The 23,032-nt window shown below is 50.9% G+C and overlaps 2 protein-coding genes across 3 annotated transcripts; one reads left to right on the forward strand and one right to left on the reverse strand.

Moving 5' to 3' along the window:
• Nucleotides 1–3,003: 3,003 nt before the first annotated feature.
• On the reverse strand, nt 3,004–4,389 carry LOC131502340 (cancer/testis antigen 1-like). Of its 2 annotated transcripts, none has more exons than XM_058713065.1 (3): nt 4,005–4,389; nt 3,540–3,645; nt 3,004–3,303 (listed from the first exon to the last, which is right to left on the reverse strand). In XM_058713065.1, exons 1-3 carry the CDS (start codon nt 4,292–4,294, stop codon nt 3,247–3,249), a joined length of 453 nt encoding a protein of 150 aa, XP_058569048.1. In that variant the 5' UTR covers nt 4,295–4,389; the 3' UTR covers nt 3,004–3,246. The 2 variants fall into 2 exon arrangements, with proteins under 2 accessions (XP_058569048.1, XP_058569047.1); XM_058713064.1 differs by having other exon boundaries at nt 3,517–3,645; nt 4,005–4,380.
• A 3,211-nt stretch (nt 4,390–7,600) lies between these two features.
• On the forward strand, nt 7,601–9,238 carry LOC131502183 (EKC/KEOPS complex subunit LAGE3-like). The gene is made up of 3 exons (XM_058712784.1): nt 7,601–7,927; nt 8,241–8,369; nt 8,640–9,238. The coding sequence occupies exons 1-3, from the start codon at nt 7,668–7,670 to the stop codon at nt 8,776–8,778; spliced, it is 528 nt and encodes a 175-aa protein (XP_058568767.1). The 5' UTR covers nt 7,601–7,667; the 3' UTR covers nt 8,779–9,238.
• The last annotated feature ends 13,794 nt before the right edge of the window (nt 9,239–23,032 follow it).

The raw sequence follows: 23,032 nt of genomic DNA on the forward strand, positions 1-23,032 counted from the left end.
ATAAACTCAGTGTCTGCAGTAACCATTATGACCAGTTTTACGTGTGTCCTCCCAGACTTTTTCCTAGGATATAGTCATCTGCGTTTATAACGGTTTTTCTTTTGCTTGTTTGCATACATAGGATCATACCGATCAAGTAGACAGTTGGTTAGACATGAGCCAGAGGCAAAGGCGGTGTTAAATAGGTGACACATTAGAAGCCTGAGGGCACAATGTCCTGACTTTGCGGCTGTTAACATCCTGGTCCTATGGCTTCCAACACCCCCAGGTTGACAGACCAAGGGCCACAGGTGCAGAACAGGGGCTCTCCTCTTCAACCTTGGCCTCAGGGTAACCTACAGCTTCATTACAATAGATTTACATCGTTTTGTTTTCAACTCTCCCCGCCCAAGGGAAGATGGCCATGGACTCTTCTGGCCAGAACCTCGTGGGTGGGGCCAGAAAAACTCCCCCTCCCAACCGGTAGGAGGAGTTGCGCACATGATGGGAAGCACCCTCAGTGGGAGACCCCCCCCCCCTAGCTGTGACCCACCCGGAACCTATGCAAACATACAGAGAGAAGACACCCCCAAACCCAGACACCTCTGGGCCTGTCCGCTCTGCCACCTGGAGAGTGCACTGTCCTTAATAAACTGCTTTGTGCTTGCTACTTTCCTTCTGGCTGTCCTTATTTGAGCGCAGATCCTCATGGAAACGTTCCGTGGGGGATCCAAGAGTGGAAGCTTCCATTCACGCTGTGTAGACGCTCCCACTGGTAAACAATACCCTGTACCAAATTGGCTGTTTATAATCCTTATTCCAGGAATCCCATGGTCCCGTCATTTGTACAATCTTCTACTGGGCTGTTTGTGTCTTTTACGGATTTATTTGCTAGGAGTCACTTGTGTTTTGAAGATACTCACTTTAGTTTGCCATTTGGGTTACTAATGTCTTCCTAACTTGTCTTTCCGTTTTATTTATGATGTTTTCTTCCATAACAGAGCTTAACACCTTTGTGTAATTAGACACTGGTGTTGGTTTATTTGTGGTTGTGGCTGTTTGCTTCTGGATTTTGCATCCTGCTTTGTTTACTGTTTGACTTAAGAATAAGGTCAAGACCGGCTTTCTTTTTCTTCTGACTCGAGTAACCCAAATAATTTCACCATTGTTCTTTACATACTCTTTCAAGTTGGGTTGGACTCTGGCTTCTGGCTCTTCATTTTACATCTCTTTCTCCAGGCACAGCTCTGGCTTGGTCCCTTAGAACACTGCTTGTGTCCTGGCTGAGAAACCTTACGCTCCCATGAGGACATGGGACTTGTGCTCGACTTTGGACATCAACTTTGCAGCCACCCATCTGGGCCTTTCTCCCCGTATCCTTCACTCTCCTACATAGTAGAATAATGCTCCCTCAGCCGCTAACCAGGTAATATGCCATAATTACAGAAACCTGGATCAGTAGGTCATGGGGGAATGTACAGTTCCTACAAGATTGTGAACTCAATAACCTGAAAACTCTATCACCACTGAAACTAGGGTTGTGTATATTTAAACATATATAGAAATATATTTCAATTTCTTTTATTTCTTTTGAGAGAACGCGCACACATGCACGTGAGCGGGGTGGGGGGGAAGCAGAAAGAGAGAGAGAGAGAGAGAGAGAGAGAGAGAGAGAATCTCAAGATGGCTCCATGTTCAGGACAGGGCCCTATGCAGGGCTCGATGCCAAGAACTGTGAGATCATGACCTGAGCCAAAATCAAGAGTCAGACGCTTCACCAACTGAGCCACCCAGGTGCCCCTGTACAATCTTTTTAAACAAAACATTCATAGTAGTATTATTTACAATAGGTTTTTCTTAACGAAAGAAGAAAACCCCAAATGTTCCAGTATCCCCAGTGCAACAGTCCTCTAATCCACTGATGCCCTAACCTCTCTCTCATCTCGTTCTTGTCCTCATGTTTCTCCCTGCACCCTTCGAAGGGCAATCCAAGCTGAGCCAATCAAATCTCTCTGTCGGCCGGTCTGTCTGTCTTCCTCTGTCTCTGTCTGTCCCTTCTCCCACACCAATCCCAACTTTCTCTACTGTATCCTTCAGGCCGTTTCCTCAGAGAGGCCATCCCAGATCACCTAGCCCAAATTTGCTGGAGAAACAAATGTGCAAGAAGAAATGAAGATGCAGGTTTAGACCCTGGTGAAGACGACACTTCAATTCAGTGGAGACATATGGATTAGTCAATAAATGACATTGAGACACCTGAGGAACCTTGGGGGGAAGGGGACAAAATTAGACCAATGTCATCTTTCACACCACAATAAATTCCTTGTGTGCTAACATTTCAAAGTACTAGAAGATGGCATGAGGGACAAATTTTATAATTTTACAGTGGGGATGGCTTTCCCTTGGACATAAACTACAAAAATCATAATGACAATAACGTACCACTTGCATACATTAAAAAAAAAAAGAGGTTAGCGAGGGAGGGAGCCAAACATAAGAGACTCTTAAAAACTGAGAACAAACTGAGGGTTGATGGGGGGTGGGTGGGAGGGAGGGGAGGGTGGGTGATGGGTATTGAGGAGGGCCCGTCGGATGAGCACTGGGTGTTGTACGGAAGCCAATTTGACAATAAATCTCATACTTAAATACAAGAAAAAGTTAAAAACCCTCCAGTACAGAAAAGAACTATAAGCAAGAATTCAGTGAAGCAATGAGGAAGGAAAGTATTTTCAATTACTTTGGCCAAGATTTGGTATCTTTTGTATATAAAGAGCATTCACCGGTCAATAAGTAAAATATGACTCTTCCAATTGAAAAATTAATCAACGAGGGCCGCCTGGGTGGCTCAGTCAGTTAAGCATCCGAGTCGGTCTCGGCTCAGGTCATGATCTCACGGTTGGTGGGTTCAAGCACTGCGTCGGGCTCTGCACTCACAGCGCAGGAACTGCTTGGGTTCTCTCTCTCTCTCTCTCTCTCTCTGCCCTCTCCCCTTGCTCTGACACAGTAGCTGAAAATACACTCAGATGCGGAAAAGTAGTTTTATTTTCTGCTGTAAGAACGCCCCTCCTCCAGCAATAGGGAAAAACAAGGCCCAAAGTCCAATACAAACAATTAGACCCCCGTAATAAAGCGGCAACCAGCATCGGAATGGACGCCCTAGGGAAGGGAGGGACGCTAGGTTACAATTAGCCCCTTTTGCCTGGCTCCGGCAATCTGAAAAACGGGGGCACGAAGCGCTGCATGGTCCAAACCAACAGGGAAAGCTGGTCAAGACAGGAGGCGATGGAAATCTGGAGTTGGCCAGGCTCTTCGGCAGTCAGTCGGCTAAAAGTGAGGGAAAAAGAAAATCCAAATGAAATGTCATCACTCTTGCCCCTACCTCTCTGCCCCCCCTCAGGTGGCCGCAGGCTCAGGGTGCCACACCTACCTCTTTGGACCTAACCTTTGGTGTCTCCAATTCACTATTAGAATGACCCTCAGGAGATAGGCCCTAGCGACCTGACACCACCCCCCACGAGGGACCCGTCTGGAACTAACATAATTAGGACGTTGCCGAATACCGTGAACTCCTTCCGAACTGCCCCGACCTGGGGCTGGCCCTGTGTCGCCAGACACTGGTGGGCCACCTGTGCCTCCGTGGGTGACGGGAAAGGCATGGTGACATAGCTGGTAGCCATTCGGTTAAGGCATCATCGAAAACCGATCGCGTCGGTGCCTCAGGCGTCCTGACCACTCCGAGGCCTGCTTTCCCCACGGCCACTCTCCCCCCTCTCCATCCTCTCAGGTCCGCTCCCCTCCTTCCTGGTCCATCAGGCCGCCTCTCCCCGCCACCCCTCCCCCACCCCTCCCGGACACCCCCGGCCCATCCGCCCCCCCCACCCCCGGGCCGGTCCCTCTGGTGCCCCGGTCCCCCCTCCCCTCCTTGCCCTGGACCCCCAGGCTGAACCCCCTCCCCTCCGCTCCCCGCCCCGTCGCCTCCTCTAGGCCCATCGCCCCGGCCACCCGCCACTCGGCAAAGAGGATACAACTGCAGCGGCTGGCTCCCCGGCCCTCCGGCTGTGGGCCCGCCGTGCCCACCGGGTCCCGGCAAAGGGTGTCCGCCAAGCCCTGGCACGGCAGCTGCGCCCGGGACGGGAGCACATGGCGCCTGCGCGACCCGCGGGGCCGCACCGGCCGCGGCACACTCCTCTCCCTCACCACCTCCGCCGGGGCCCTCGTGGCCTCCGGGGCCATCTGGGACACCGGGGTCTCCCGGGCCACGCTGACCCTCGGGACCGCCGGCCCCACCGCCTGCGCCTCGATCTGTGGCCTCCATGGTTCCCTGGCCTGGACTTCAGCTGAACCGCCGAGGGAACGAACGAACGAAGGAACGAGGCTCCCTCGGGAAGCGGATGACGTCACCTGCGCTCCCCGCGCACCTGCGCAAACCGGCCCGAAGCTAATGCCCAGAATCCCCTCCTGTAGGCCACTGGCACGTGACTGTTTCCGGCCCGGCCCGCCCCTCCCCCCAAGCGTGTGTCTGCGCAGGCGCCAGCCGGGCGCACGTGCGAGCAGCCAACTGACCGCCGCCCGCCCGGGTCCCGGGCATCGAGGCGTGGGCCGCGCTCAGGCGCTTCTGGGCAGCACCGTGCCTGTCCCTGTCTGTGGGCTCCCCGTACGGCTCGGGTCGGCGTGTGCCGGAACCGTCCCCGGGGGCGGGCGGGAGGGGGGGGGGGCCGAAGCAGGATGCCGAGCAGGGGCCACTCCCAGGCCCTGCCTGTCCTCAGGGAGCACGCCCCGCGCGGCCCCTAGGGGAGCTGGAATGGACGGGCCTCGCTCCCTCACCACTTCTCGGTCCCGGGCACCGTCAGTCCCCTAGTGCCTGCCAGCCTGGGGGAGGGTACACCGCCAAGGGCGCGACCGGCCTCCGGCCTGGGGCTCCCGGGCTCCCGCCTCCCACACCGCAATGGCTGCGGGCTTGGGCCGGGGGCCCGGGGGCCCAGGGGGGCCCAGCTGGCCCCGAGGGCAGCGGCACGGGGGAGCACCGCCCCGGCGACAGCTCCCCCGTCGCTTTGGCCTCTGCTGCGGCAGCCCTGACGGGCTGTCCCTCCCCCAGGAACAAAGTCTTGTGGCTCTCGGTGGGCGGGGGGGGCCTGGAGGTGCCAGGGGCCCTCAACTGGGAGGTGACCCTGTGTCTGCCGGCCTGCTGGGTGCTGGCCTACTTCTGTGTCTGCAAGGAGGTCAAGTCAAGAGGAAAGGTACAGCTGGAGGCGGGCGGGTCGGGGTGGGTGATGATGGCAGGGGTGGGGGCGGCATGGCTGGTGGGGAGAAGGGGTGTCTCCGCCCGGGGGCGAGGTGACCGGGCCAGGGCCTGAGGCGGGGGCAGGTCCTTGAACCCAGCCCGGTGGATTTCCCACGCGTGCCTGGGTAGTCCTCCGCAACCTCCAAACTCAGCCCAGCCGCCTTCCGTCCTGAGGGGACAGGCCCAGGCGACAGCCAGCTGAACTTGCCTGTGTCGGGCATTCCTGCCCCAATTTCCCTCTCTTCCTCACTCACTACTTCCTCACTCTCTGCTTTGCGGCCAGCCTGGGGGGACCCGGCCCGTGGCCCTCCCTTGCCTACCTGTCCTGCTCTGCTGAGGGTGGGAGGGAGGCAGAGGTCTTCTCGGTCACCTCGCTGTCGCCTCTGTCTCTGGCCGGCCCAGTCCACTCCGCCCTGCCCAGGACCCTGCCCCTGTGCAGAGAACCAGAGGAGGCACGGGACCTGCCTCCAGGCCGATGTCCTGCTCCCCACCCGGGGAACGTCCTGCCTCCGCCCTCCCTCTACAGCTGACCTGTCCTTGCGGGGGCGGCCGATGGCCAGCTGAGCACCCCACTTCCTTCGGGAGGAGCCCAGGCTCTGAGGAGTAGAAGGGGGGGCTGCAGGCTGGCCTCCCGCTTGACCTCGGAGCGGACCGTACCACAGTGGGGGGAGTGTGGCCCGCCTGCCCCCCTGCTGAGGCCGCAGGGCCACTTCTGAGCAGGTCCCCCCCCCCCCCCCGCCCCAGATCGTGTACTTCACGGCCACCTTCCCCTGCGTGGTCCTCGTCGTGCTGTTGGTGCGGGGAGTGCTGCTGCCCGGCGCCCTGGATGGCATCATCTACTCTCTCAAGCCTGACTTGTGAAAGCACTCGCTGGGTAGTGAGTGCCGGCATCCCGTGGGGCGTAGAGATCACGCACACAAGGACGTCAAAGAATTGAAAACGCTGAAGGTCATGTAAAGTCACTGTGAACCTTTTGGGGGAGAAATACACAAAAAAGAAGTGGGGACCACCCTCAATGCCACCACACAGAGATACGAGGTATTTACACTTCAGGCTACCGTTGCCGGATTTCCGTGCACATATACAGTAGCTTCCTAAGTTGGGATTTTAGTGATTTCCCTTTTGCATCGTGGTTTTTCCTATGCGACCGCATCCCTGTTCTCCATGGCCACTAACTACTTTAGCTCCAGTCGCCATCCCTTCCCTCCTTGCCTCCTACTGGCAGGCTTGCCCCCCGGCGGGAGCCCCTTCGTGACCTTCCCAGACCGCCGATCTGATCCGCACCTGTGCTCAGTCGCCCCCTCCAAAGGCCGCTTTGGTGTGTCCAACTGTACCGGGGAAGGGGACGGGGTGCGGGGCCGTGTCCGTCTGGGCTGTGGCCCATCTCCCTCCACGAGGACTGGAGGTCCTGCTGCGAGGTCGTGGAGCCCCACGTGCTGGGGTCACTGAGCCCAAGGAAGAGACAGGGCCCTCTGGACAACAGGCCGTGGTGTGTGGCGGCCTCCCACGAGGTCTGGGGAGGGGCTAGGGGTGTGGGGAGGGGGTGGAGCTGAGGTAGGACTGGTTTGCGTGGGTGCAGTGGGGTCACACGTCACAGCGCGTGGCGACTATTGGTGAGGGAGCAGCTGCTGGCTAGGCTGCCAACGGCTGGGTCTCCAGGAGCCCAGGGCAGAGCTGGCTGCGGGGCAGGGGACGCGGGGACGGAGCTGGCTGTGGGGCAAGGGGCGCAGGAAGCAGTTCTGGGCCCAAGAGGAGCACAGGGGGGTCCGTTTGCGCAGGTGCTCCTGGGAGCCCGGTTGCTTTGGACGCTTGGGGGCGGAGCCTTAAGAGGGAGCCCTCATTGGCTAGGAGGACAAGGGTGGGGGGGGTAGTCTCTAGGGGCTCCTGGCAGAGCTGGCCGGGCGGGAACCAGGCAGGCGCCCAAGGGAATGGCCAGGAGGTGGGGGGTGGGGAAATGTTGGCCTTGGCGCTCCCGGGAGGCCGGGGTGACTTGCGTGGGCTTTATGAGGAAGCGCTCATAGTCTAGGTAGCCAGGGGGTCTCCCAGGGCCCAAGGGCGGAAAGGCCGGCTGGGCGGGCACCGGCCGCAGGCCTGGCGGCCTCACTAGGAACCCTAGGAGCCCGTTGGCGCAGGCGCCTGGGGGTGGCGTCGAGCTGTGATAGGCGGGGCTTCCGCAGCCAGGGTCCGAGAGAGCCTGGGACAGCGTCGCTTTAGCGGGAACCGGCCACGCGCCCGGCAGCCTCCCGACGGCCCGTTTGCGCGTGCGCGGGGAGGGCGGGGTCGGCGCGCGGGGCGGAGCTTCGGGAAGGAGCCGCAGCGCCTCAGCCGCGCGCCCAGTCGGCGGCCGACTGGGCGCGCGGCGGGACCTGTGTTCAGGGGACTGGACCTGAGGCGGAGCCTGACGACCATGGAGGCGGCAGACGCAGCCGCAGGCGGCGAGGCGGGCGGCGCCGACAACGCCCGGGACGGCCAGGGGGGCCAGGAGGGCCAGGAGGGCCAGGGAGGCGGCCGAGGCCGCCGCGGGCACGGTCATGGCCTCGGAGGCGCGGACGCGGAGGCCGCGGTCGCCGGCGAGGCTCCGCGTGTCCCGCGACCACGGCACGCCCCGGGGCCAGGCGGAGATGCCCTCTCCGCGGCCGGAAGGCCGGAAACCCGAACACACATATTGTATCCTAGCCGAGGGGACGGCGGGGCATGGGCAGGGGGCGGAAAGGGAGAGGAGCCGCGGTAACCTGCGGGGCGTGGGGCAAAGATCTGAGAGCAGGGTGGTCCAGGGGTGGCTGGAGAGAGGTGGGGGAGGAGGAAGGAAGGAGATCAGGGGGGAAACGGGTTCCCGGGGGCGGTGGGCGGACACGGGCCTGGTAACGGCGTGGCCGTGAGCCATTAGGGCCGGGAGTGGGTGGCCTCGTCAGGGTGGCCTGAGAAGGGGGCTCAGGCCCTAAGTGAGTAGTGGTGGTACCTTAACCGAATCTGCACCCAGCGCCCTCGGCGTGCCTTTCCCGTCCCAGTTGGAGGCGGAGATCGCCTGTGCGTCTTTCGCCCCATATCGGGAACCGTATGGATGCCTTGTGGAGCAGCAGCTCACGGTGTTCGGCAGCGTCCTGGCCATGTTAGTTCTGGAAGGGCCGGGGTCAGGGTGGCTGCAGGTGGCGGGTCCAGTCTCCATGGGGGGTGGGGGGGGGGCGCTCTCTGCTGGATCGTCGAGGGCTAGGTGCGGACCAGGGCCCGCAGGCTCTAACACCTGCACCTGTGGGTAGGGGGGGTCGCTCCTGGGGTCGGGGAAGGGTGCAAGGGATGGGTACCTGGGCGGGGAGGGGAGCTGAGCGAGGAAGGGGAGGATCCACCACCTCCAACTTGATTGCCTTTTCTCCTCTCTCAGCCGCTGGAGAGCTGAAAACCCTTTCCTCCTCCGAATTTCCATCATCAACTTTCTTGACCAGCTTTCCCTGGTGATTCGGACCATGCAGCGCTTCCGGTTCCCGGTTCCTGCTAAGCCTGCGCTGGCGAAAGGGGGCTAAGGTCTAGCCTCGTGTCCCCCGTCTGGCGTCTGGGCGGTCCGTCCTTCCCAGGGCAGTGATTCCTGCACTAGCTGCCACCTGAGGTTGGGGGCCTGCCTGGTCTTCCGAGGGCAATGAGGGCCCTTGGGCCCTCATGGTCCTCTTGTTTTGTTTGCCATTTAAATGTTTGCTACTGCAGAAAATAAAACTGAGCTTTGCTATTCCGTGTTCCTTCTCAGTTGTGGCACCCCCGGATAGTCTTCCCTTTGTCCTCAGGTGGGGGGGGGGGGCGGGGCGGCTTCTGGGATGTCGACGTGCAAGTCGCCGAAGGTGATAGAAGGCAGTCTGGGGACTGGCAGAACCCACGTGCGTCCTGTCCTTCGGTATCAAGGACTCTCAACATGTGGGAATATGCCCATCGTTTGCACGTTTCGCATTACTCCTGGTGTCTTTCATCTAATGTGAACTTTTTATCCAAACTCTTCAAGTATCACAGAAACCTCTTGAAACTCTTGTTGACACCCAAGGAACACCATTTTTCTTTATTTTTAACTTATTTAAAGATTTTAGTTTTAAGTAATCTTTACATCCATTGTGGGGCTCGAACTCACACCCTCGAGATCGAGAGTCGCTCACTCCGCCGACTGAGTCTGCCGGGCACCCCCAGGGAACACAGTTTAGAAGACTGATACGATTTTTGTTTAAAAGCATTCGAGTTAAAAACCTCACATCCTAGCGATGACCACAGTTAGTCGATTAGCATCTTGGCGAATATTATTCTAGGCGTCGTTCTATGAATACATGCATATGAGTATATACGTCTAAGTTTATGCAAAGACACACACACACACACACACACACACACAGACGCATGCAGGTACCCAATTTTACTTTAATGGTCATCACCCTGAACCCTTCCTAGATGAAGCAAAAGCAACTGGGATCTAATGAGTGTCAACTCCCCTGCTCCCGCTGTCTTCCCCCTACCCCTGCCCTTACTTTGAGTTCTGTCTTCTCTGTATGGTTCTTCTTTGCTTCTGGGGAAGCAAGAAGTAAGTTACACAGAGAGCTTCACCAACCCCAGCAACCCTTGGTGACTGTACATCCCTCGATCTCTTTTGCCCTCACTACCCCACGTTGGAAATCCCTCGAAAAGCACCATACACTTTTATTTCGGCCAATGACGAAGGTTGCATGCTTTCCCAGATTGCCTCTGCTCTAATACTGACAGACGTGTTTCCAACGCATGCTCACAGAAACCAGGAGCCATGGCGAGAGGCAGCATAAGTGTTGTAGTGTTGTCTCAGGATTCCTCCTCCTGGGGCTGTCACAGGTGCCTGGGCATCAGCCCCTCCTCAGTCTGTTCCTATCCGTGTACCTGGTCGCCGTGGTGGGGAACCTGCCCGTCAGCGTGGCCACCAGTGATGCCACACCCCGCCACCACACCCACCTCACATTCTTCATAGCCACACAGCTCTGCATCAACCTCTGCTTCGCCTCTACCGCTGTATCCAGAATGCTGGTCCAAGCGCTGGTCAAAGTCTGTGCATCGGACACACAGCAACCTTAAATTATTTCATGAATAGAAAACATTACAAATAGGGGAGCCCAGGTGGTTCAGTCGGTTAAGAATCCAATTCTTGATTTCGGCTCAGGTCACGACCTCACGGGGTTGGTGAGTTTGAGCCCCGCTTTGGGCTCTGCACTGACAGTACAGGGCCTGCTTGGGATTCTCTCTCTCCTCCTCTCCCTGCCCCTCCTGCACTCTCGACCTCTCAGAATAAAGAAATAAACTTCAAAGAAGAAAATATTGCAAATCGATGAACCAAGTATTTAACTCAAGAAAGTAGGGAAACCACAGCAGCAACACAGAAACAAAACAAAGAAGGGGGAGAAAACAAGTAACAAGAAAGCACTAAGCATTCCAACCCCATTTAGAATAGGTCAATGGAACCAAGATCTGAGTCTTTAAACAGACCAACAGTACAGGTACAGAAAAAAGGAAAAGGAAAACCAAATAGATGACATAACAAATGATAAGAATATGTAACAACAGATTTAAATAAATGGAGGAGAATGTTAAAATTCAAAGATACTCTGTATGGTTTTATGACAGTTACACAATTTATAGATGATGGGCAATTTTGTAGGAAAGAATGAAAAATAATCATGTTAACTCAAGAGGAGATAGAAAACCACACCGATCACTCAGTAAACAAAGAAATCGAATCAAAGATCTGCTTCGCCAGAAGGCAGTCCCGACACAGTCTATCAGGTTAGCATCACCACTGACGTACCGACGCCTTGAGCGCAAGTTGGTACACAAGGAGAAAAGTTTTTTTGAGTGATAAGGACACCCATTTTAAAGCAGTCTGGGCAATCTTGTACGTACTGCCGAGCACTAGGGGCATTCTGCTAACATCAGGAGTAAGAAAGGGATCCCCGCTACCACAAGTGTCATTTAACAGTTTGTCAAAATCCTAGCCAATACCAAAGCAGCAGATAGATGTAGCAAGTATCAGTATCAGAAAGGAAAGGACGGGACAAGGAGCACCTGGGTGGCTCAGTCAATAAAGCAACCAAGTCTTTATTTCAGCTCAGGTCATGATCTCACGGTTCACGAGAGCAAGCCCTGCATCCGTCTCTTTGCTGACAGCGTGGAGCCTGCTTGAGATTCTCTCTGTCTCTCTGTCCGTCTGTCTCTCTCTCTGCCCCAACCCTGTTCACACTCTCTGTCTCTCTCAAAATGAATAAATACAACTTTAAAAAAACTTTTTTAAGCAACAACCAACTGAGCCAACCAGGCGCCCCGAAATTATTTTTGATACAAAAAGAAAATACCTTAGTTTGAGGTAGCAGCATCTAAGGGTTGTTGTTGTTGTTGTTCTCCCTGAGAATGAGGAGCCGGTGGCTCAGTCGGTAAGAGTCCGATTTCGCCTTGGGTCATGATCTCATGGCTTGTGGGTGCGAACCCCACGTCGGGCTCTGTGCTGACAACTCAGAACCTGGAGCCTGCTTTGGATTCTGTGTCTCCCTCTCTCTCTGCCCCTTCTCTGCTCGCACTCTGCCTCTCTCTCTTTCTCTCAAAAATAAATAAACATGAATCAAAGATTTAAAAATGATAAAAAAGAATGTTTACTTTAAGGAAGGGTCGAAAAGTATATTATTTGTAACTATGATTGTTTTTCCTAGAAAATTCATAAGAATCAACTGAATATGAAAGCTAAAAGGAATATTCAATAAATTAATCAAAATCAGAAATGGAAAAATCACTAATATACCTCCATTCCAGGAAGAAAAGGTCCAACTGGAAGTGTCAATAGAAAACTATCCCACACTCAACGAGCACAAGAACGTAAAATTGCCTGAGGAAGAAAGGAGAGGAGCCTGTGGAGAAACAAACTGCAGAGCTCTGCTGAGGGACACAAATGAAAACATGGACAAAGGAAGAGACGTAACTTTTTTGGAGGACAAGATTCAGCATTACGAAGAAGTCAGTTCTCTTCAAATTAACCTATATATTCAAGGCAATTAGAGACCTAATAAAACATTAAACTTTTTTAACGCGTATTTATCTTTGAGAGAAAGAGAGAGGCAGAGCGTGAGTGTGGCAGGAGCAGAGAGAGAGGGAGACACAGAATCCGAAGCAGGCTCCAGGCTCTGAGCTGTCAGCACAGAGCCTGTCGCGAGGCTTGAACCCATGAACGGTGACATCATGACCTGAGCCGAAACCGGACCCTTGACCGACTGAGCCACCCAGGCGCCCCTAACACATGTTTTAATTGAGGAAAAAAGCTTCTACTGCTCATCTGGAAGAAGACTAAAGTGAGAAGAGCCACGAAATCTGTGAAAATGAACTGTGATCAGTGAGGATTACCCTACCAGTCATTAAAAGTAAAATAAGTTAAACAGAGGGGTATTGACAGATGAATCCACATCCAGCTTACAACTCATGAAACATAATAGAAAGTTCACAAACATACCTCGTTGTAGGTAAGAACACATCAGCAGGCAAGTATTATCTAATAAATGGTACTGAGAAAACTACAGAATTGTTCCAAGAGGCAAAAATAATGTCAGCTCTTCACAGCAAAATGATTCTTAGGTGGATAAAAGAGTTAGGTATAAAACATGAAACTATTTTTACTTTTAATGTATTACCTTTTTTGGAGAGAGAGACAGAGCGTGTGTGTGAGGGAGAGAGAGAGAGAAAGAGAAAGAGAGAGTATGGGTGAGGGGCAGAGGTACAGAGAGAGAATCCCAAGCAGGCTCCATGCGCACCGCAGAGCCTACCCAACACGGGGCTCGATCCCATAAGCCGGGGATCGTGACCTGAGCCAAAAGCGAGAGTCAGATGCCCAAGTGACTGAGCCGCCCAGGTGCGCCGAAACTATTTTACAAATATTACACTGATAATATACTCTCAAGATGAAGTGAAACTTCTTAATCAAAAAGGCATTGGAAGAGATCCCAAATGAAAAAGGATAGATGTATCGACATTAGAAAACCAGGACAACCTTTTGGGATGAGCACTGGGTGTTGTATGGGAACCAATTTGACAATAAATTTCATATATTGAAAAAAAATAAAAAAATAAATGGTTAAGTGGTTAAAAAAAAAAAAAAAGAAACCCAGGACAGTTGAAGAAAACATCTGCCATCTGTATAACAAAATATCAATATCCCTTTAATGTTTGTAAATGTTTATTTATTTTGAGAGAGAGAGACACACACAGAGACAGAGAGAGCGGGGGAAGGGCAGGGACAGAGGGAGAGAGAGAATCCCGAGCAGGCTCCATGCTGTGAGTGTGGAGCCCCAAGCAGGGCTCCATCTCGCGAACTGTGACATCATGACCTGAGCCGACATCAAGAGTCGGACGTTTGACTGACTGAACCGCTCAGGTGCCCCAAGATCCCCTTAATTTTTAAAAGCTTCTTGTATAAGTTTTAAGCATCCAACCTATGAAAATAGAAAACCATAATGAACCAAGACATGAGAAGACAAGTCACAGAAGGAGAAACACAATGACTAATAAAAATATGAAATAAATCAGTCTCGTTAATCAACACACATGAACTGAGACAATCAAACGACCACTTTCATTGATCAAAACAGCAATGTGATACAGTGAGTCTTCCTATACTGTGGGATGAAATGCAACCAATAAACCTTTCTGCCTGCAATTGCCAAAAACGTGGAGACTTAACAATCCTGGGTGCCCTGCAATAAACTCTCTGGGAGAAATTCCTACAAGTGTACTTTGGGCTCTAATAATATGAGCATTTACATTTTGATAGAGGATGTCGACATCATATAGGTATACAAATCTGCTTGCCCAGCAGCGTTGTAGGAGTGCTCGCCCTGCCCCACATCTGCACTGTGCGACGTGGTGGTCATGAACCACCCGCGCTGCTAAGCACACGAACTCTGCTGAGACGTTAAGTGTAAAATGCACACGGAATTCTGAAAACAGTATGATTAGAACACACAATAGCTCAATGCTTTGTTACTGACTACATGTTAAAATGATAGTATTTTGGATATGCTTGGGTTAAATAAAACATTTTGAAATTATTTTGTGCCAGCCTTCTTTTCGTCTCCCTTAATAGGTTTCCAAAGTTTTCCTCCGGCACGTTTTCTTAAGTTTATGCCTGAGTATGTCATAGCATTTACTCTTATTGTGAATGATGTTTCGTTGACCCTTACTAGTTATTGCCTTATTTATGAAGGCTCTTGTTTTTGCATATCCATTATATAGGGGGCCACTTTACTGAATTCTCTTATTTCTAATAGTTTCTCAGGTGGATCACCTCGTGTTTTTCAGGTAAGCAGTTACAGCATCTTCAAATGATGAGAAATTTACCTCCGTCTTTTAGACCTTTATACTTACATCTTTTTTTTACCTGTCTGACGTCACTGTCTACTCACACAATAGTGTAAAATGATAGTGGTGAGAAAGGGTATCTTTGCTTTGAGCCAGACTGGAGTGGGGATGCTTCTAGTGTTCTTTTGGATTTTGAGTTGTTGCTAGAGATATGTCATGTAAGGGAACAATTCCCTTCATCTGACTAGACCAAGGTGTTTAATAAAGCAAAAAGAACATTTGATTTTGTTAGACACGTCTATACCTGTGGAAAACCGGTGATATGATTTTTCACTTTGGAGCGATTAATATGGTGTACTATTTGCACTGATTTTCTAATAGGGAACCGTCCTTACATTCCTCCAAGAAATCCCCCTTAGTCAAATTTTAATTTCTTTTTATTGAAGTGTAGTTGACATATAACCTCATACTAGTTTCAGACGTACAAATACTAATTCAACGTTTATATACGTTAGGAAGTGATGGCGATGGTAAGTCTAGCTACCACCTGTCACCATACAAAGTTGTTACAGTACTATTAACTACATTCCCTAGGCTGCACATTGCGTCCCTGTGTCTTATTTATTTTATGACTGGAAGTTTTGTACCCCTTAATCCCCCTCCCCTACTTTGCCCATGCCCCCCCCCCCACCCTCCCTTCTGTCAACCACCAGATTACTCTCTGTATCTAAGACTCCATTCCTGTTTGGTTTGGTTTGGTTTTTTAGATTCCACATAAAAGTGAAATCATATGGTATTCGTCTTTGTGCGACTTATTTCACTTAGCAGAGTATCTTCTAGATCCACACATGTTGCCACAAATGCAAACAGAGCTCTTTTTTATCGCTGAGTAATATTTGTGTGTGTGTGTGTGTGCATGCGTGCATGCGAGTGTGTGTGCATGTGACAGTATGTGTGTGTGTGCGTGTGTGGCATCTGCTCTGTCATTTCATCGACTGGCGGACACTTAGCTCGTTTCCCTGTCTTGGCTATTATCGTAGATAACGCTTCGGTGAACACAGGGGCACATACAACTTTTTGAATTACTGTTTTCATTTTCTTCAGGCAAATACCCAGAAGTGGAATTGCCTGATTGTAAGCTAGTTCTATTTTTTATTTGAGAGAGAGTGAGAGAGAGACAGAGAGAGCAAGGGGCAGAGGGAGAGAAAGAATCTTCAGCAGGCTCTCCGCACAGTGCAGAGCCCGACTCGGGGCTCCCTCCCACGACCCGTGAGGTCACGACCAGAGCCAAAATCAAGAGTCAGAGGCTTAACTGACTGAGTCACCCAGGAGCCCCAAGGGAGTTCTGTTTTTAATTTCTGGAGGAACCTCCACACCATTTCCCATCGAAGCTGCACCATTTTGCATTTCCACCTCATATTTTAATTTTAAAATGAGCCACTGCATTCTGTTTGGCATTATTTCATTTACCAGGTGGTTTTTTTTGTTGTTGTTGTTGTTAATTTAACTAATGTGTTCTTGGAGAGGGAGAAAGCGGGAGCAGGGGAAGGGCAGAGAGAGGGAGACAGAGGAATCCCAAACAGGCTCCACACTACCAGCGCAGAGCCCGACGTGGGGCTTGAACTCACAAACAACGAGATCAGGACCTGAGCCAAAGTCGAACGCTTAACCGACTGAGCCGCCCTGGTGCCCCTAGCCGATTTGTATTCATGCTCCCCAGTAAGAATCATCCATAGTTTCCTATTTGGTACTATCTCTATTGGTATCAATCCTCTAGAACCAAAATGTGGAAGTTTTACTTTTTTATGCCTTCGAATACTAGAAATAGCACTGGCATCGTCTGCACCTTAAAGGTTTGCTTGCTTTCCCCTCTAATGTCAGTTGACCTAGTGCGTGTGTGTGTTTAAGTTTATTTATTTTCATAGAGAGAGCGCAAGCGTGAGGGGTGGAGCGGCAGAGAGAGGGAGAGACAGAATCCCAAGCAGTCTCCGCCTTGTCAGCACGGAACCTGCCATGGGGCTTGAACCCACGAACCATAAGATCATGATCTGAGCCGAAATCAAGAATTGGACACCTAACTGACTGAGTCACCCAGTTGCCCCTTGAATAAGAATTTTAAATAGCTGATTTGGTACATGGTATAATCCTGTTTATGCAAATAAAATATGTAGAAGCAACTTAACATATCCTAAGGAAAATTCTGGAAGAATATACTCACACTGTTCATGGTGGCTAGTGCAGGAACTGAGACCATTAGAAATCTTTGCCTCCTAACTTAGGCGTTTGTGTAAGGGCTGTATGTCTTTTAGAGTAAGCATACGCTATCCTTGTAAGAAAGATGAAAAGTTTAGACAAATCCAAAATTGTAAATACGTTATGATTCCAGTACTGTTTCCCTGCTTTAAATATGCATGTACATACAATTGTCATTTAAGAAGAAACCTGAGGGAAACCATTGAAATGTTCACAGTGGTTCTCTCCGGTGGTGACATTAGGGAGGGTATTTTTTGGTCATTTTCTAACTTTCTGTAATTTCTTCGACTTGTCCACTGACCACGTTTTGCTTCCATAGACTCTAAACAAAATCCAAAAAACCCCACAACATCTTATAACCAAAAATGCAATAAAATATTCCATCTTTGATGTAATGGGGGAAGAATCTGGCACCCAAAACAGGATTCACAAAATGGACCATCTACACTAATTTTCTCAAGGTAAGCGCTACACTCAACATGGGGCTTCAACGCTTGAGATCACGAATCACATGCTGTACTGACTAAGCTAGCCAGGTGCTCTCCCTCACCCTGGTCTACACTAAATTCCAAACTCCTCAGTAAGTGGATTCACCACAAAGCATCAGGCATGTGTCGGCTTCACTGTGAAGGAGTGCAGCTTGCATTTAATTTGACATATCCCAAATCCTCCGCTGTCTGCACCCTGAGCCACGCAGAGACCCACTGCAAGAGGCGGGCTTCACGGGGTGCCTGGGGGGCTCAGTCAGTTGAGCATCCGACTTCAGCTCAGGTCATGATCACGTAGTTCATGCATTCGAGCCCCGCGCACGGCTCTGTGCTGACACCTCTGAACCTAGAGCCTGCTTCGGATTCTGCGTCTCCCTCTCTCTCTGCCCTTCCCCTGCTCACACTCTGTCTCTGTCTCTGTCTCTCCCTCTCTGTCTCAAAAATAAATAACCATTAAAAATTTTATAATTTTTATTAGCTTATGCATAGAAAAGGACCGCGAGCCTAGCTAAAATGAAGCCATGGGGAGGAAAAGTATTTCCAATCATGATAAAGATTTGATACCCTGAACACTTAAAGGACACTTACCAGTCAGTGTGAAAAGTGTGACTGTCCTGAATAGAAAACAGGCAAGGATACGCATGGACAGTTCTCAGAAGAGATGCCACTGGCCAAATGTCTAATCGCATCACACTCAAAAGGAAACTGGAAGACACCAATATGGTTTTGGTCGCTATGCATTTGGTTTTACGAGGGTGTAAAAGACTGAACATATCCTGTCTGGGGTGGGACGCAGGGAAATGGACACTTTTATCTACAACCGACGCGAGCTTCTGGGGGTGCACTTTGGCAACATGCACCAAACACTTTAAAGAGGGCTTACCCTCTGACCTGACAAGTCCCCTTCTCAAAATCTATGGAACAGAAGCAAATGTACCGGGATATTCGTTTCAGCACCGCTTACAGGACTGAAAGAGGAGAAACAATGACAAGGTCTACCCGCATGGATGGGTTGGAGTAGCTGAAGAATACACGTTTGTGGATCGTGGTGCAGCTCCCACTGCCCACACCCTGCCCCCGCGTGTTCGCGTAGAGAAGCTTTACAAGCACAAACAGGTGTGTGTGTGTGTGTGGGGGGTGCTACGAGAATAAAGCCCCTCTGAAGAAGGAGAAGAGGCAGCAGGGGCAGCAGTGGAGGCAGAAGCGGCAGCCAGCGGGCCTGTTCCCTCTGTGGAGGGAGAGGAGGGGGAGATCCCTGGGGGATGAATGTCAGCTGAACCGATGGGACCCTTGAAGCCCAGGGTCTGGCGTGCACTGTACATCCCCTGTACAACAGACTCAAACAGATACAAGAGCTCTAAACTAAGATGACAGGTTTGCCAGAAATGGCCCTTTTCCTCCCCCCTTGATGTCCACCTGGAGGTGTCCACCCTGGCACTGACCCGCTGGGTCCCCAGTGCCAAGTCTGCCCAACCACACATCTCCTGTCATCTGGGCTTGATGTGGTAGGGTTGGCGAGTGTGGTCACAGCAGTCAGTTGCTCAGAGCCTGCCTATCCCTGTCTGGGTACTGTGGACACAGCTGGACCTGGGACCTGGCGTAGGGAGGGTCCCAGGTGACCTTACCAGGTGCCCCCTTCCTAGATGCCTTATTGAACTTCCTCGTGGACTCATGGCCTGCTTTGCCCCAGCCTACCTCCCTTCTACCCTGTGCTTTTCATATGGCTTCTGTCAGGGCCTTACCACTAACATGGAGACCTAGAAGCTAGGCCTTGGCATACCCTGGCCACGGGTCCTCATCCAGGGTCATCTGGAAGACCCAGCTTGGCCTGCTGTGCAGGGAACACAAGACCACTTCTGCTCATGACCCTGGCACCCTGGGACAGACCCCAAACCCTGCCATGTGCCACTAATGACCAGAGCCAGCTCAGCAGTCTGGTGCATGCACACGGACTTCTGTCCTCAGTGCCAATCTCACCCGGTTGCTCTGCCAGGAAAGCAGTTTTTCTCAGTCCCCAGTCCCTGAGGAAACACCTGCTGGTGTTCCCAGTGCAAGTGAAAAGCCACCACCCAGAATCCTTTCTTCACCTCCTTCCTGAGCTCCTCATATCCGTGCCCAAAGTCTCCTGTACTTGGAGCCCCCACACCACCCATAAGTCTCCCTCCGGCAGTATCCCAGGAAGGGCTGTTGTCCTACTCAAAGATACTCCAAACTCTTTTCCATTCTCATCTACTGCTGGGATGGAGAGCAGTCCACCCTCCCTCAGAGAGATCGTTCATCTACTATTCACACACAAAGGTCTCTGTACACTTGTAAACTTAATTGGAAGCTTCTGGCATGCAACAAAGGCCAGTGTCCTGCATAGAACAGGGTTAATGAGAGCATGATCTTCTCTGTGTGCATGTGCTGATATCTAGATACACATAATTACCTGTGTGCCACACACACACATGCACGCACTATGCATGCCAGTGAAACTAGAAGTGCACACCATTGACACAGCATCCAGCTTTGCCTGCATCGTACCAGCTGCCTCCAGATTTCTGTCATTCCCTGACCCAGGTCACCTCCTACCTGCAGACATCAACTCTATTCGATTCCTGTGGATACTCCTGAAAGTGCCCATGAATTCTCTGGCACCCCAGCTCCTAACCAACTCTTAGCTTGGGTTAGGCAAGCATTACCCATAGACAGCATGGGTGAATGGAATGGATAGAATGGCAGCTGTCTCTGCTGTGCTCTGTCTGGGACTGTGCCTGGCTTGGACAGCACCTTTGGACTCCAGACCAGTTCTCCTAGCTCGCCTGCAGCAGGAATCACACAGCTGCCCTATGCCTCCTGTCTCTCTCTTCTTCATGCTTGGTCAACAGTAGCCCCCCATCATGCTTCTTTTACCTAGTGCCCAATGAACCTTGGCATCCCTCTCCAAGCTCAGGGGCCTCAAACCCTCAAGTTTCCATAACACACATGAGGCACAGGTCTGTAGACCAAGGGAAATGGGGATGGCCTATTTCATTAGCGAGAAAAGGGAGACAGAATGTCCCCTGATTCCAGCAAAAGCAAACTTCCAAGACTTAAGTCCTCATAGCTAAGTATATACACCCAGCCTTTCCACATGACCCCATTGCCACCTGTGGGAACCAGCTGTCCTTTTCACCCACCTCTCAGCACGAAGATCCTGACAAGGAATCCAAGGAACTCCCTGGAGCCTTGACTCAAAAAAGCAAGAGAGTGGAAGCTGTGTGCATAAGATGGGGTGAAATCAGCAAGAAAAGGCCAGGAGCACTGTTGGAAGAATGAAAACTTCAGGGACTCCCAGGATCTTGGGGATTCTGGAAGCCCAGAATTCCCAGAAGTACTTGTTAGAGACAAATGGTGTAATTGCCCTTGGGAAGAAGAAATATGTTTATATTTTCCAGTGTCCTCTTTTCATCCCATTGGGCAAGCAGGGCTTTAAAATAAACTATATTTAGAAAAGGTGTTTCTCATTATAGGCACTGGTTTGAAAAGATGCTGAGAAATCCCCTGGAGCAGGCTCATCCTTCACCATCCAACAATGACAGGAAACACCCCTCTTTTTCATACTAACCCATTGGCTTGGTAGCCAGAACTTACTAAAGAAGAAGGAGGCCAATTTGTGTTTGTATCATAGTAGAGGACAGTTCATTTCTCTCTATTCTCCATTCATTTACCTCACCTCCATCCAGTGGTTTTCAAAGTGACTCACAGTCCAGCACCATCAGCATCATCAGCTGAATCTCAGTAAGAACAGTGATCTTTGTGGCATTTTAGCTTGTCTCATTTGTATCTCCTCCTCCCCAGCTCTGTAGCAGCCTTGAAAACCAAAAATCTACTATCATGATGAAAATCAGAAACCTAGAATCCACTGGATGGGATAGAATGGGATTGGAGATTCTTCAAAGTCCCATTCTGAGACAATCATAAGTATTTGCCTTACCTGGTGGTTCCCTGAAAGACACCACTCAAAAGCTGTCTTTATTTGATCTGAGTTGGAGCTCACTGTATTGGAATAGCCTTTCAGGGAGGAGGTGTGTCAGAAACAATCAGAAGCAATTGTTTAACATTGTGGCCATCTGGAGCAGTAGACAACAGTTGAGAAAAACAATTGGCTAACGAGAAAGCTTAAAAGGTAAAGCTGGGGAATGACACATCCATAGGTCACTTTTAAAAGTTCTGACATATTCCTGAGAATCCAAAAGGCCACAAACGTGCACAGAGCTATGTGCATGCCCAGAGCTGAACACAAAGTCAGGAAAGACCTGAGAAGGCCCTAAACTCTCAACTCTGGTTAAAGAAGAGGCCCTCTCTGCCAGATCCTGATCTCTGGCTAAGCAACTCTAACAAAGAAACCATAAAATATGCTAAGAAGATGGAAGTTAATTTCACAAACAGGTAAGGAGGAAAGCGGTCCCTGGCAGATGGGAAGCTCTACTCATTGAGATCATCCAGGGAACCTGACTGGTGAATTGACTGCGCATACCTAACATGTGACTTCCGTCTCTAGTTTCCAAAACAGTTCAGCTGTTCCAGCTGTTCGAACAGCTCCAGCTGTTGCTATTTCCCCACCAGTGAGAAGGAGCAGGGGGGAGGTAGGTGCAGCAGACAGGAAACAGAAGTTTAAGAAACATTATCCTTTTGGGGCGCCTGGGTGGCGCAGTCGGTTAAGCGTCCGACTTCAGCCAGGTCACGATCTCGCGGTCCGTGAGTTCGAGCCCCGCGTCAGGCTCTGGGCTGATGGCTCGGAGCCTGGAGCCTGTTTCCGATTCTGTGTCTCCCTCTCTCTCTGCCCCTCCCCCGTTCATGCTCTGTCTCTCTCTGTCCCAAAAATAAATAAAAAACGTGGAAAAAAAATAAAAAAATTAAAAAAAAGAAACATTATCCTTTTTATTTATTTATTTTTTTTTATTTTTTTATTTTTTTTTAAATTTTTTTTTTTCAACATTTTTTATTTATTTTTGGGACAGAGAGAGACAGAGCATGAACGGGGGAGGGGCAGAGAGAGAGGGAGACACAGAATCAGAAACAGGCTCCAGGCTCCGAGCCATCAGCCCAGAGCCTGACGCGGGGCTCGAACTCACGGACCGCGAGATCGTGACCTGGCTGAAGTCGGACGCCTAACCGACTGCGCCACCCAGGCGCCCTGAAACATTATCCTTTTTAAAGCATATGACCCAATAATTGCTCATGTCCATTTGGCAGAACTTAATCACATCCATGGCAGGCTACATAACTTGCAGGGCCCAGTGCAAAGTGAAATTGTGGGACCCCTTATTCAAACAGAAAAAAGTGCAGCTAAAGGTACTAAAATATAAACTGTTTTATTTTAGTTATCTTATCATCTGTAAAACATTGGAGTAATAATGAATCGTAGACTTATGAATTGGAAAAAATTGTTATAATTTTATATAACATAATAAAAAATAATGGCTTTGCTTGAGAAGATGTGCTTGATTCCTTAGGCTAAGGCTTTGATGCTTTCTCAAGTGGTTATTTTTTGGTGGGTAAGACAGCAGGCTGTTGTCTGAGTAAGTTTTAGCAGATACTTTCCAACTGGAGTTTCTGGAAGCTGAGACATCCAGGCAAGTTCTAACGAGGAGGAAATGTCTAACAAAGGAGCACTGTCCTGGGAGGCATGGAGCTACTGGTGACCAGGGTGGGAAAGGAGAGAAGGGTGTTGAGAAGAGAATCA

This window comes from Neofelis nebulosa, chromosome X (genome assembly GCF_028018385.1).
Source record: "Neofelis nebulosa isolate mNeoNeb1 chromosome X, mNeoNeb1.pri, whole genome shotgun sequence".
Classification (NCBI taxonomy): domain Eukaryota; kingdom Metazoa; phylum Chordata; class Mammalia; order Carnivora; family Felidae; genus Neofelis; species Neofelis nebulosa.

Coding starts and splice junctions, on each gene's coding strand:
- LOC131502183 (XM_058712784.1), top strand. CDS start 7,668: ATGGAGGCGGCAGACGCAGCCGCAGGCGGCGAGGCGGGCGGCGCCGAC. Junction 7,928..8,240: donor GAAACCCGAACACACATATT/GTATCCTAGCCG, acceptor ATCTGCACCCAG/CGCCCTCGGCGTGCCTTTCC. Junction 8,370..8,639: donor TTCGGCAGCGTCCTGGCCAT/GTTAGTTCTGGA, acceptor CTCCTCTCTCAG/CCGCTGGAGAGCTGAAAACC.
- LOC131502340 (XM_058713064.1), bottom strand. CDS start 4,294: ATGGAGGCCACAGATCGAGGCGCAGGCGGTGGGGCCGGCGGTCCCGAG. Junction 3,646..4,004: donor GGGAGCCAGCCGCTGCAGTT/GTATCCTCTTTG, acceptor AATGGCTACCAG/CTATGTCACCATGCCTTTCC. Junction 3,304..3,516: donor TTCGGCAACGTCCTAATTAT/GTTAGTTCCAGA, acceptor CCTCACTTTTAG/CCGACTGACTGCCGAAGAGC.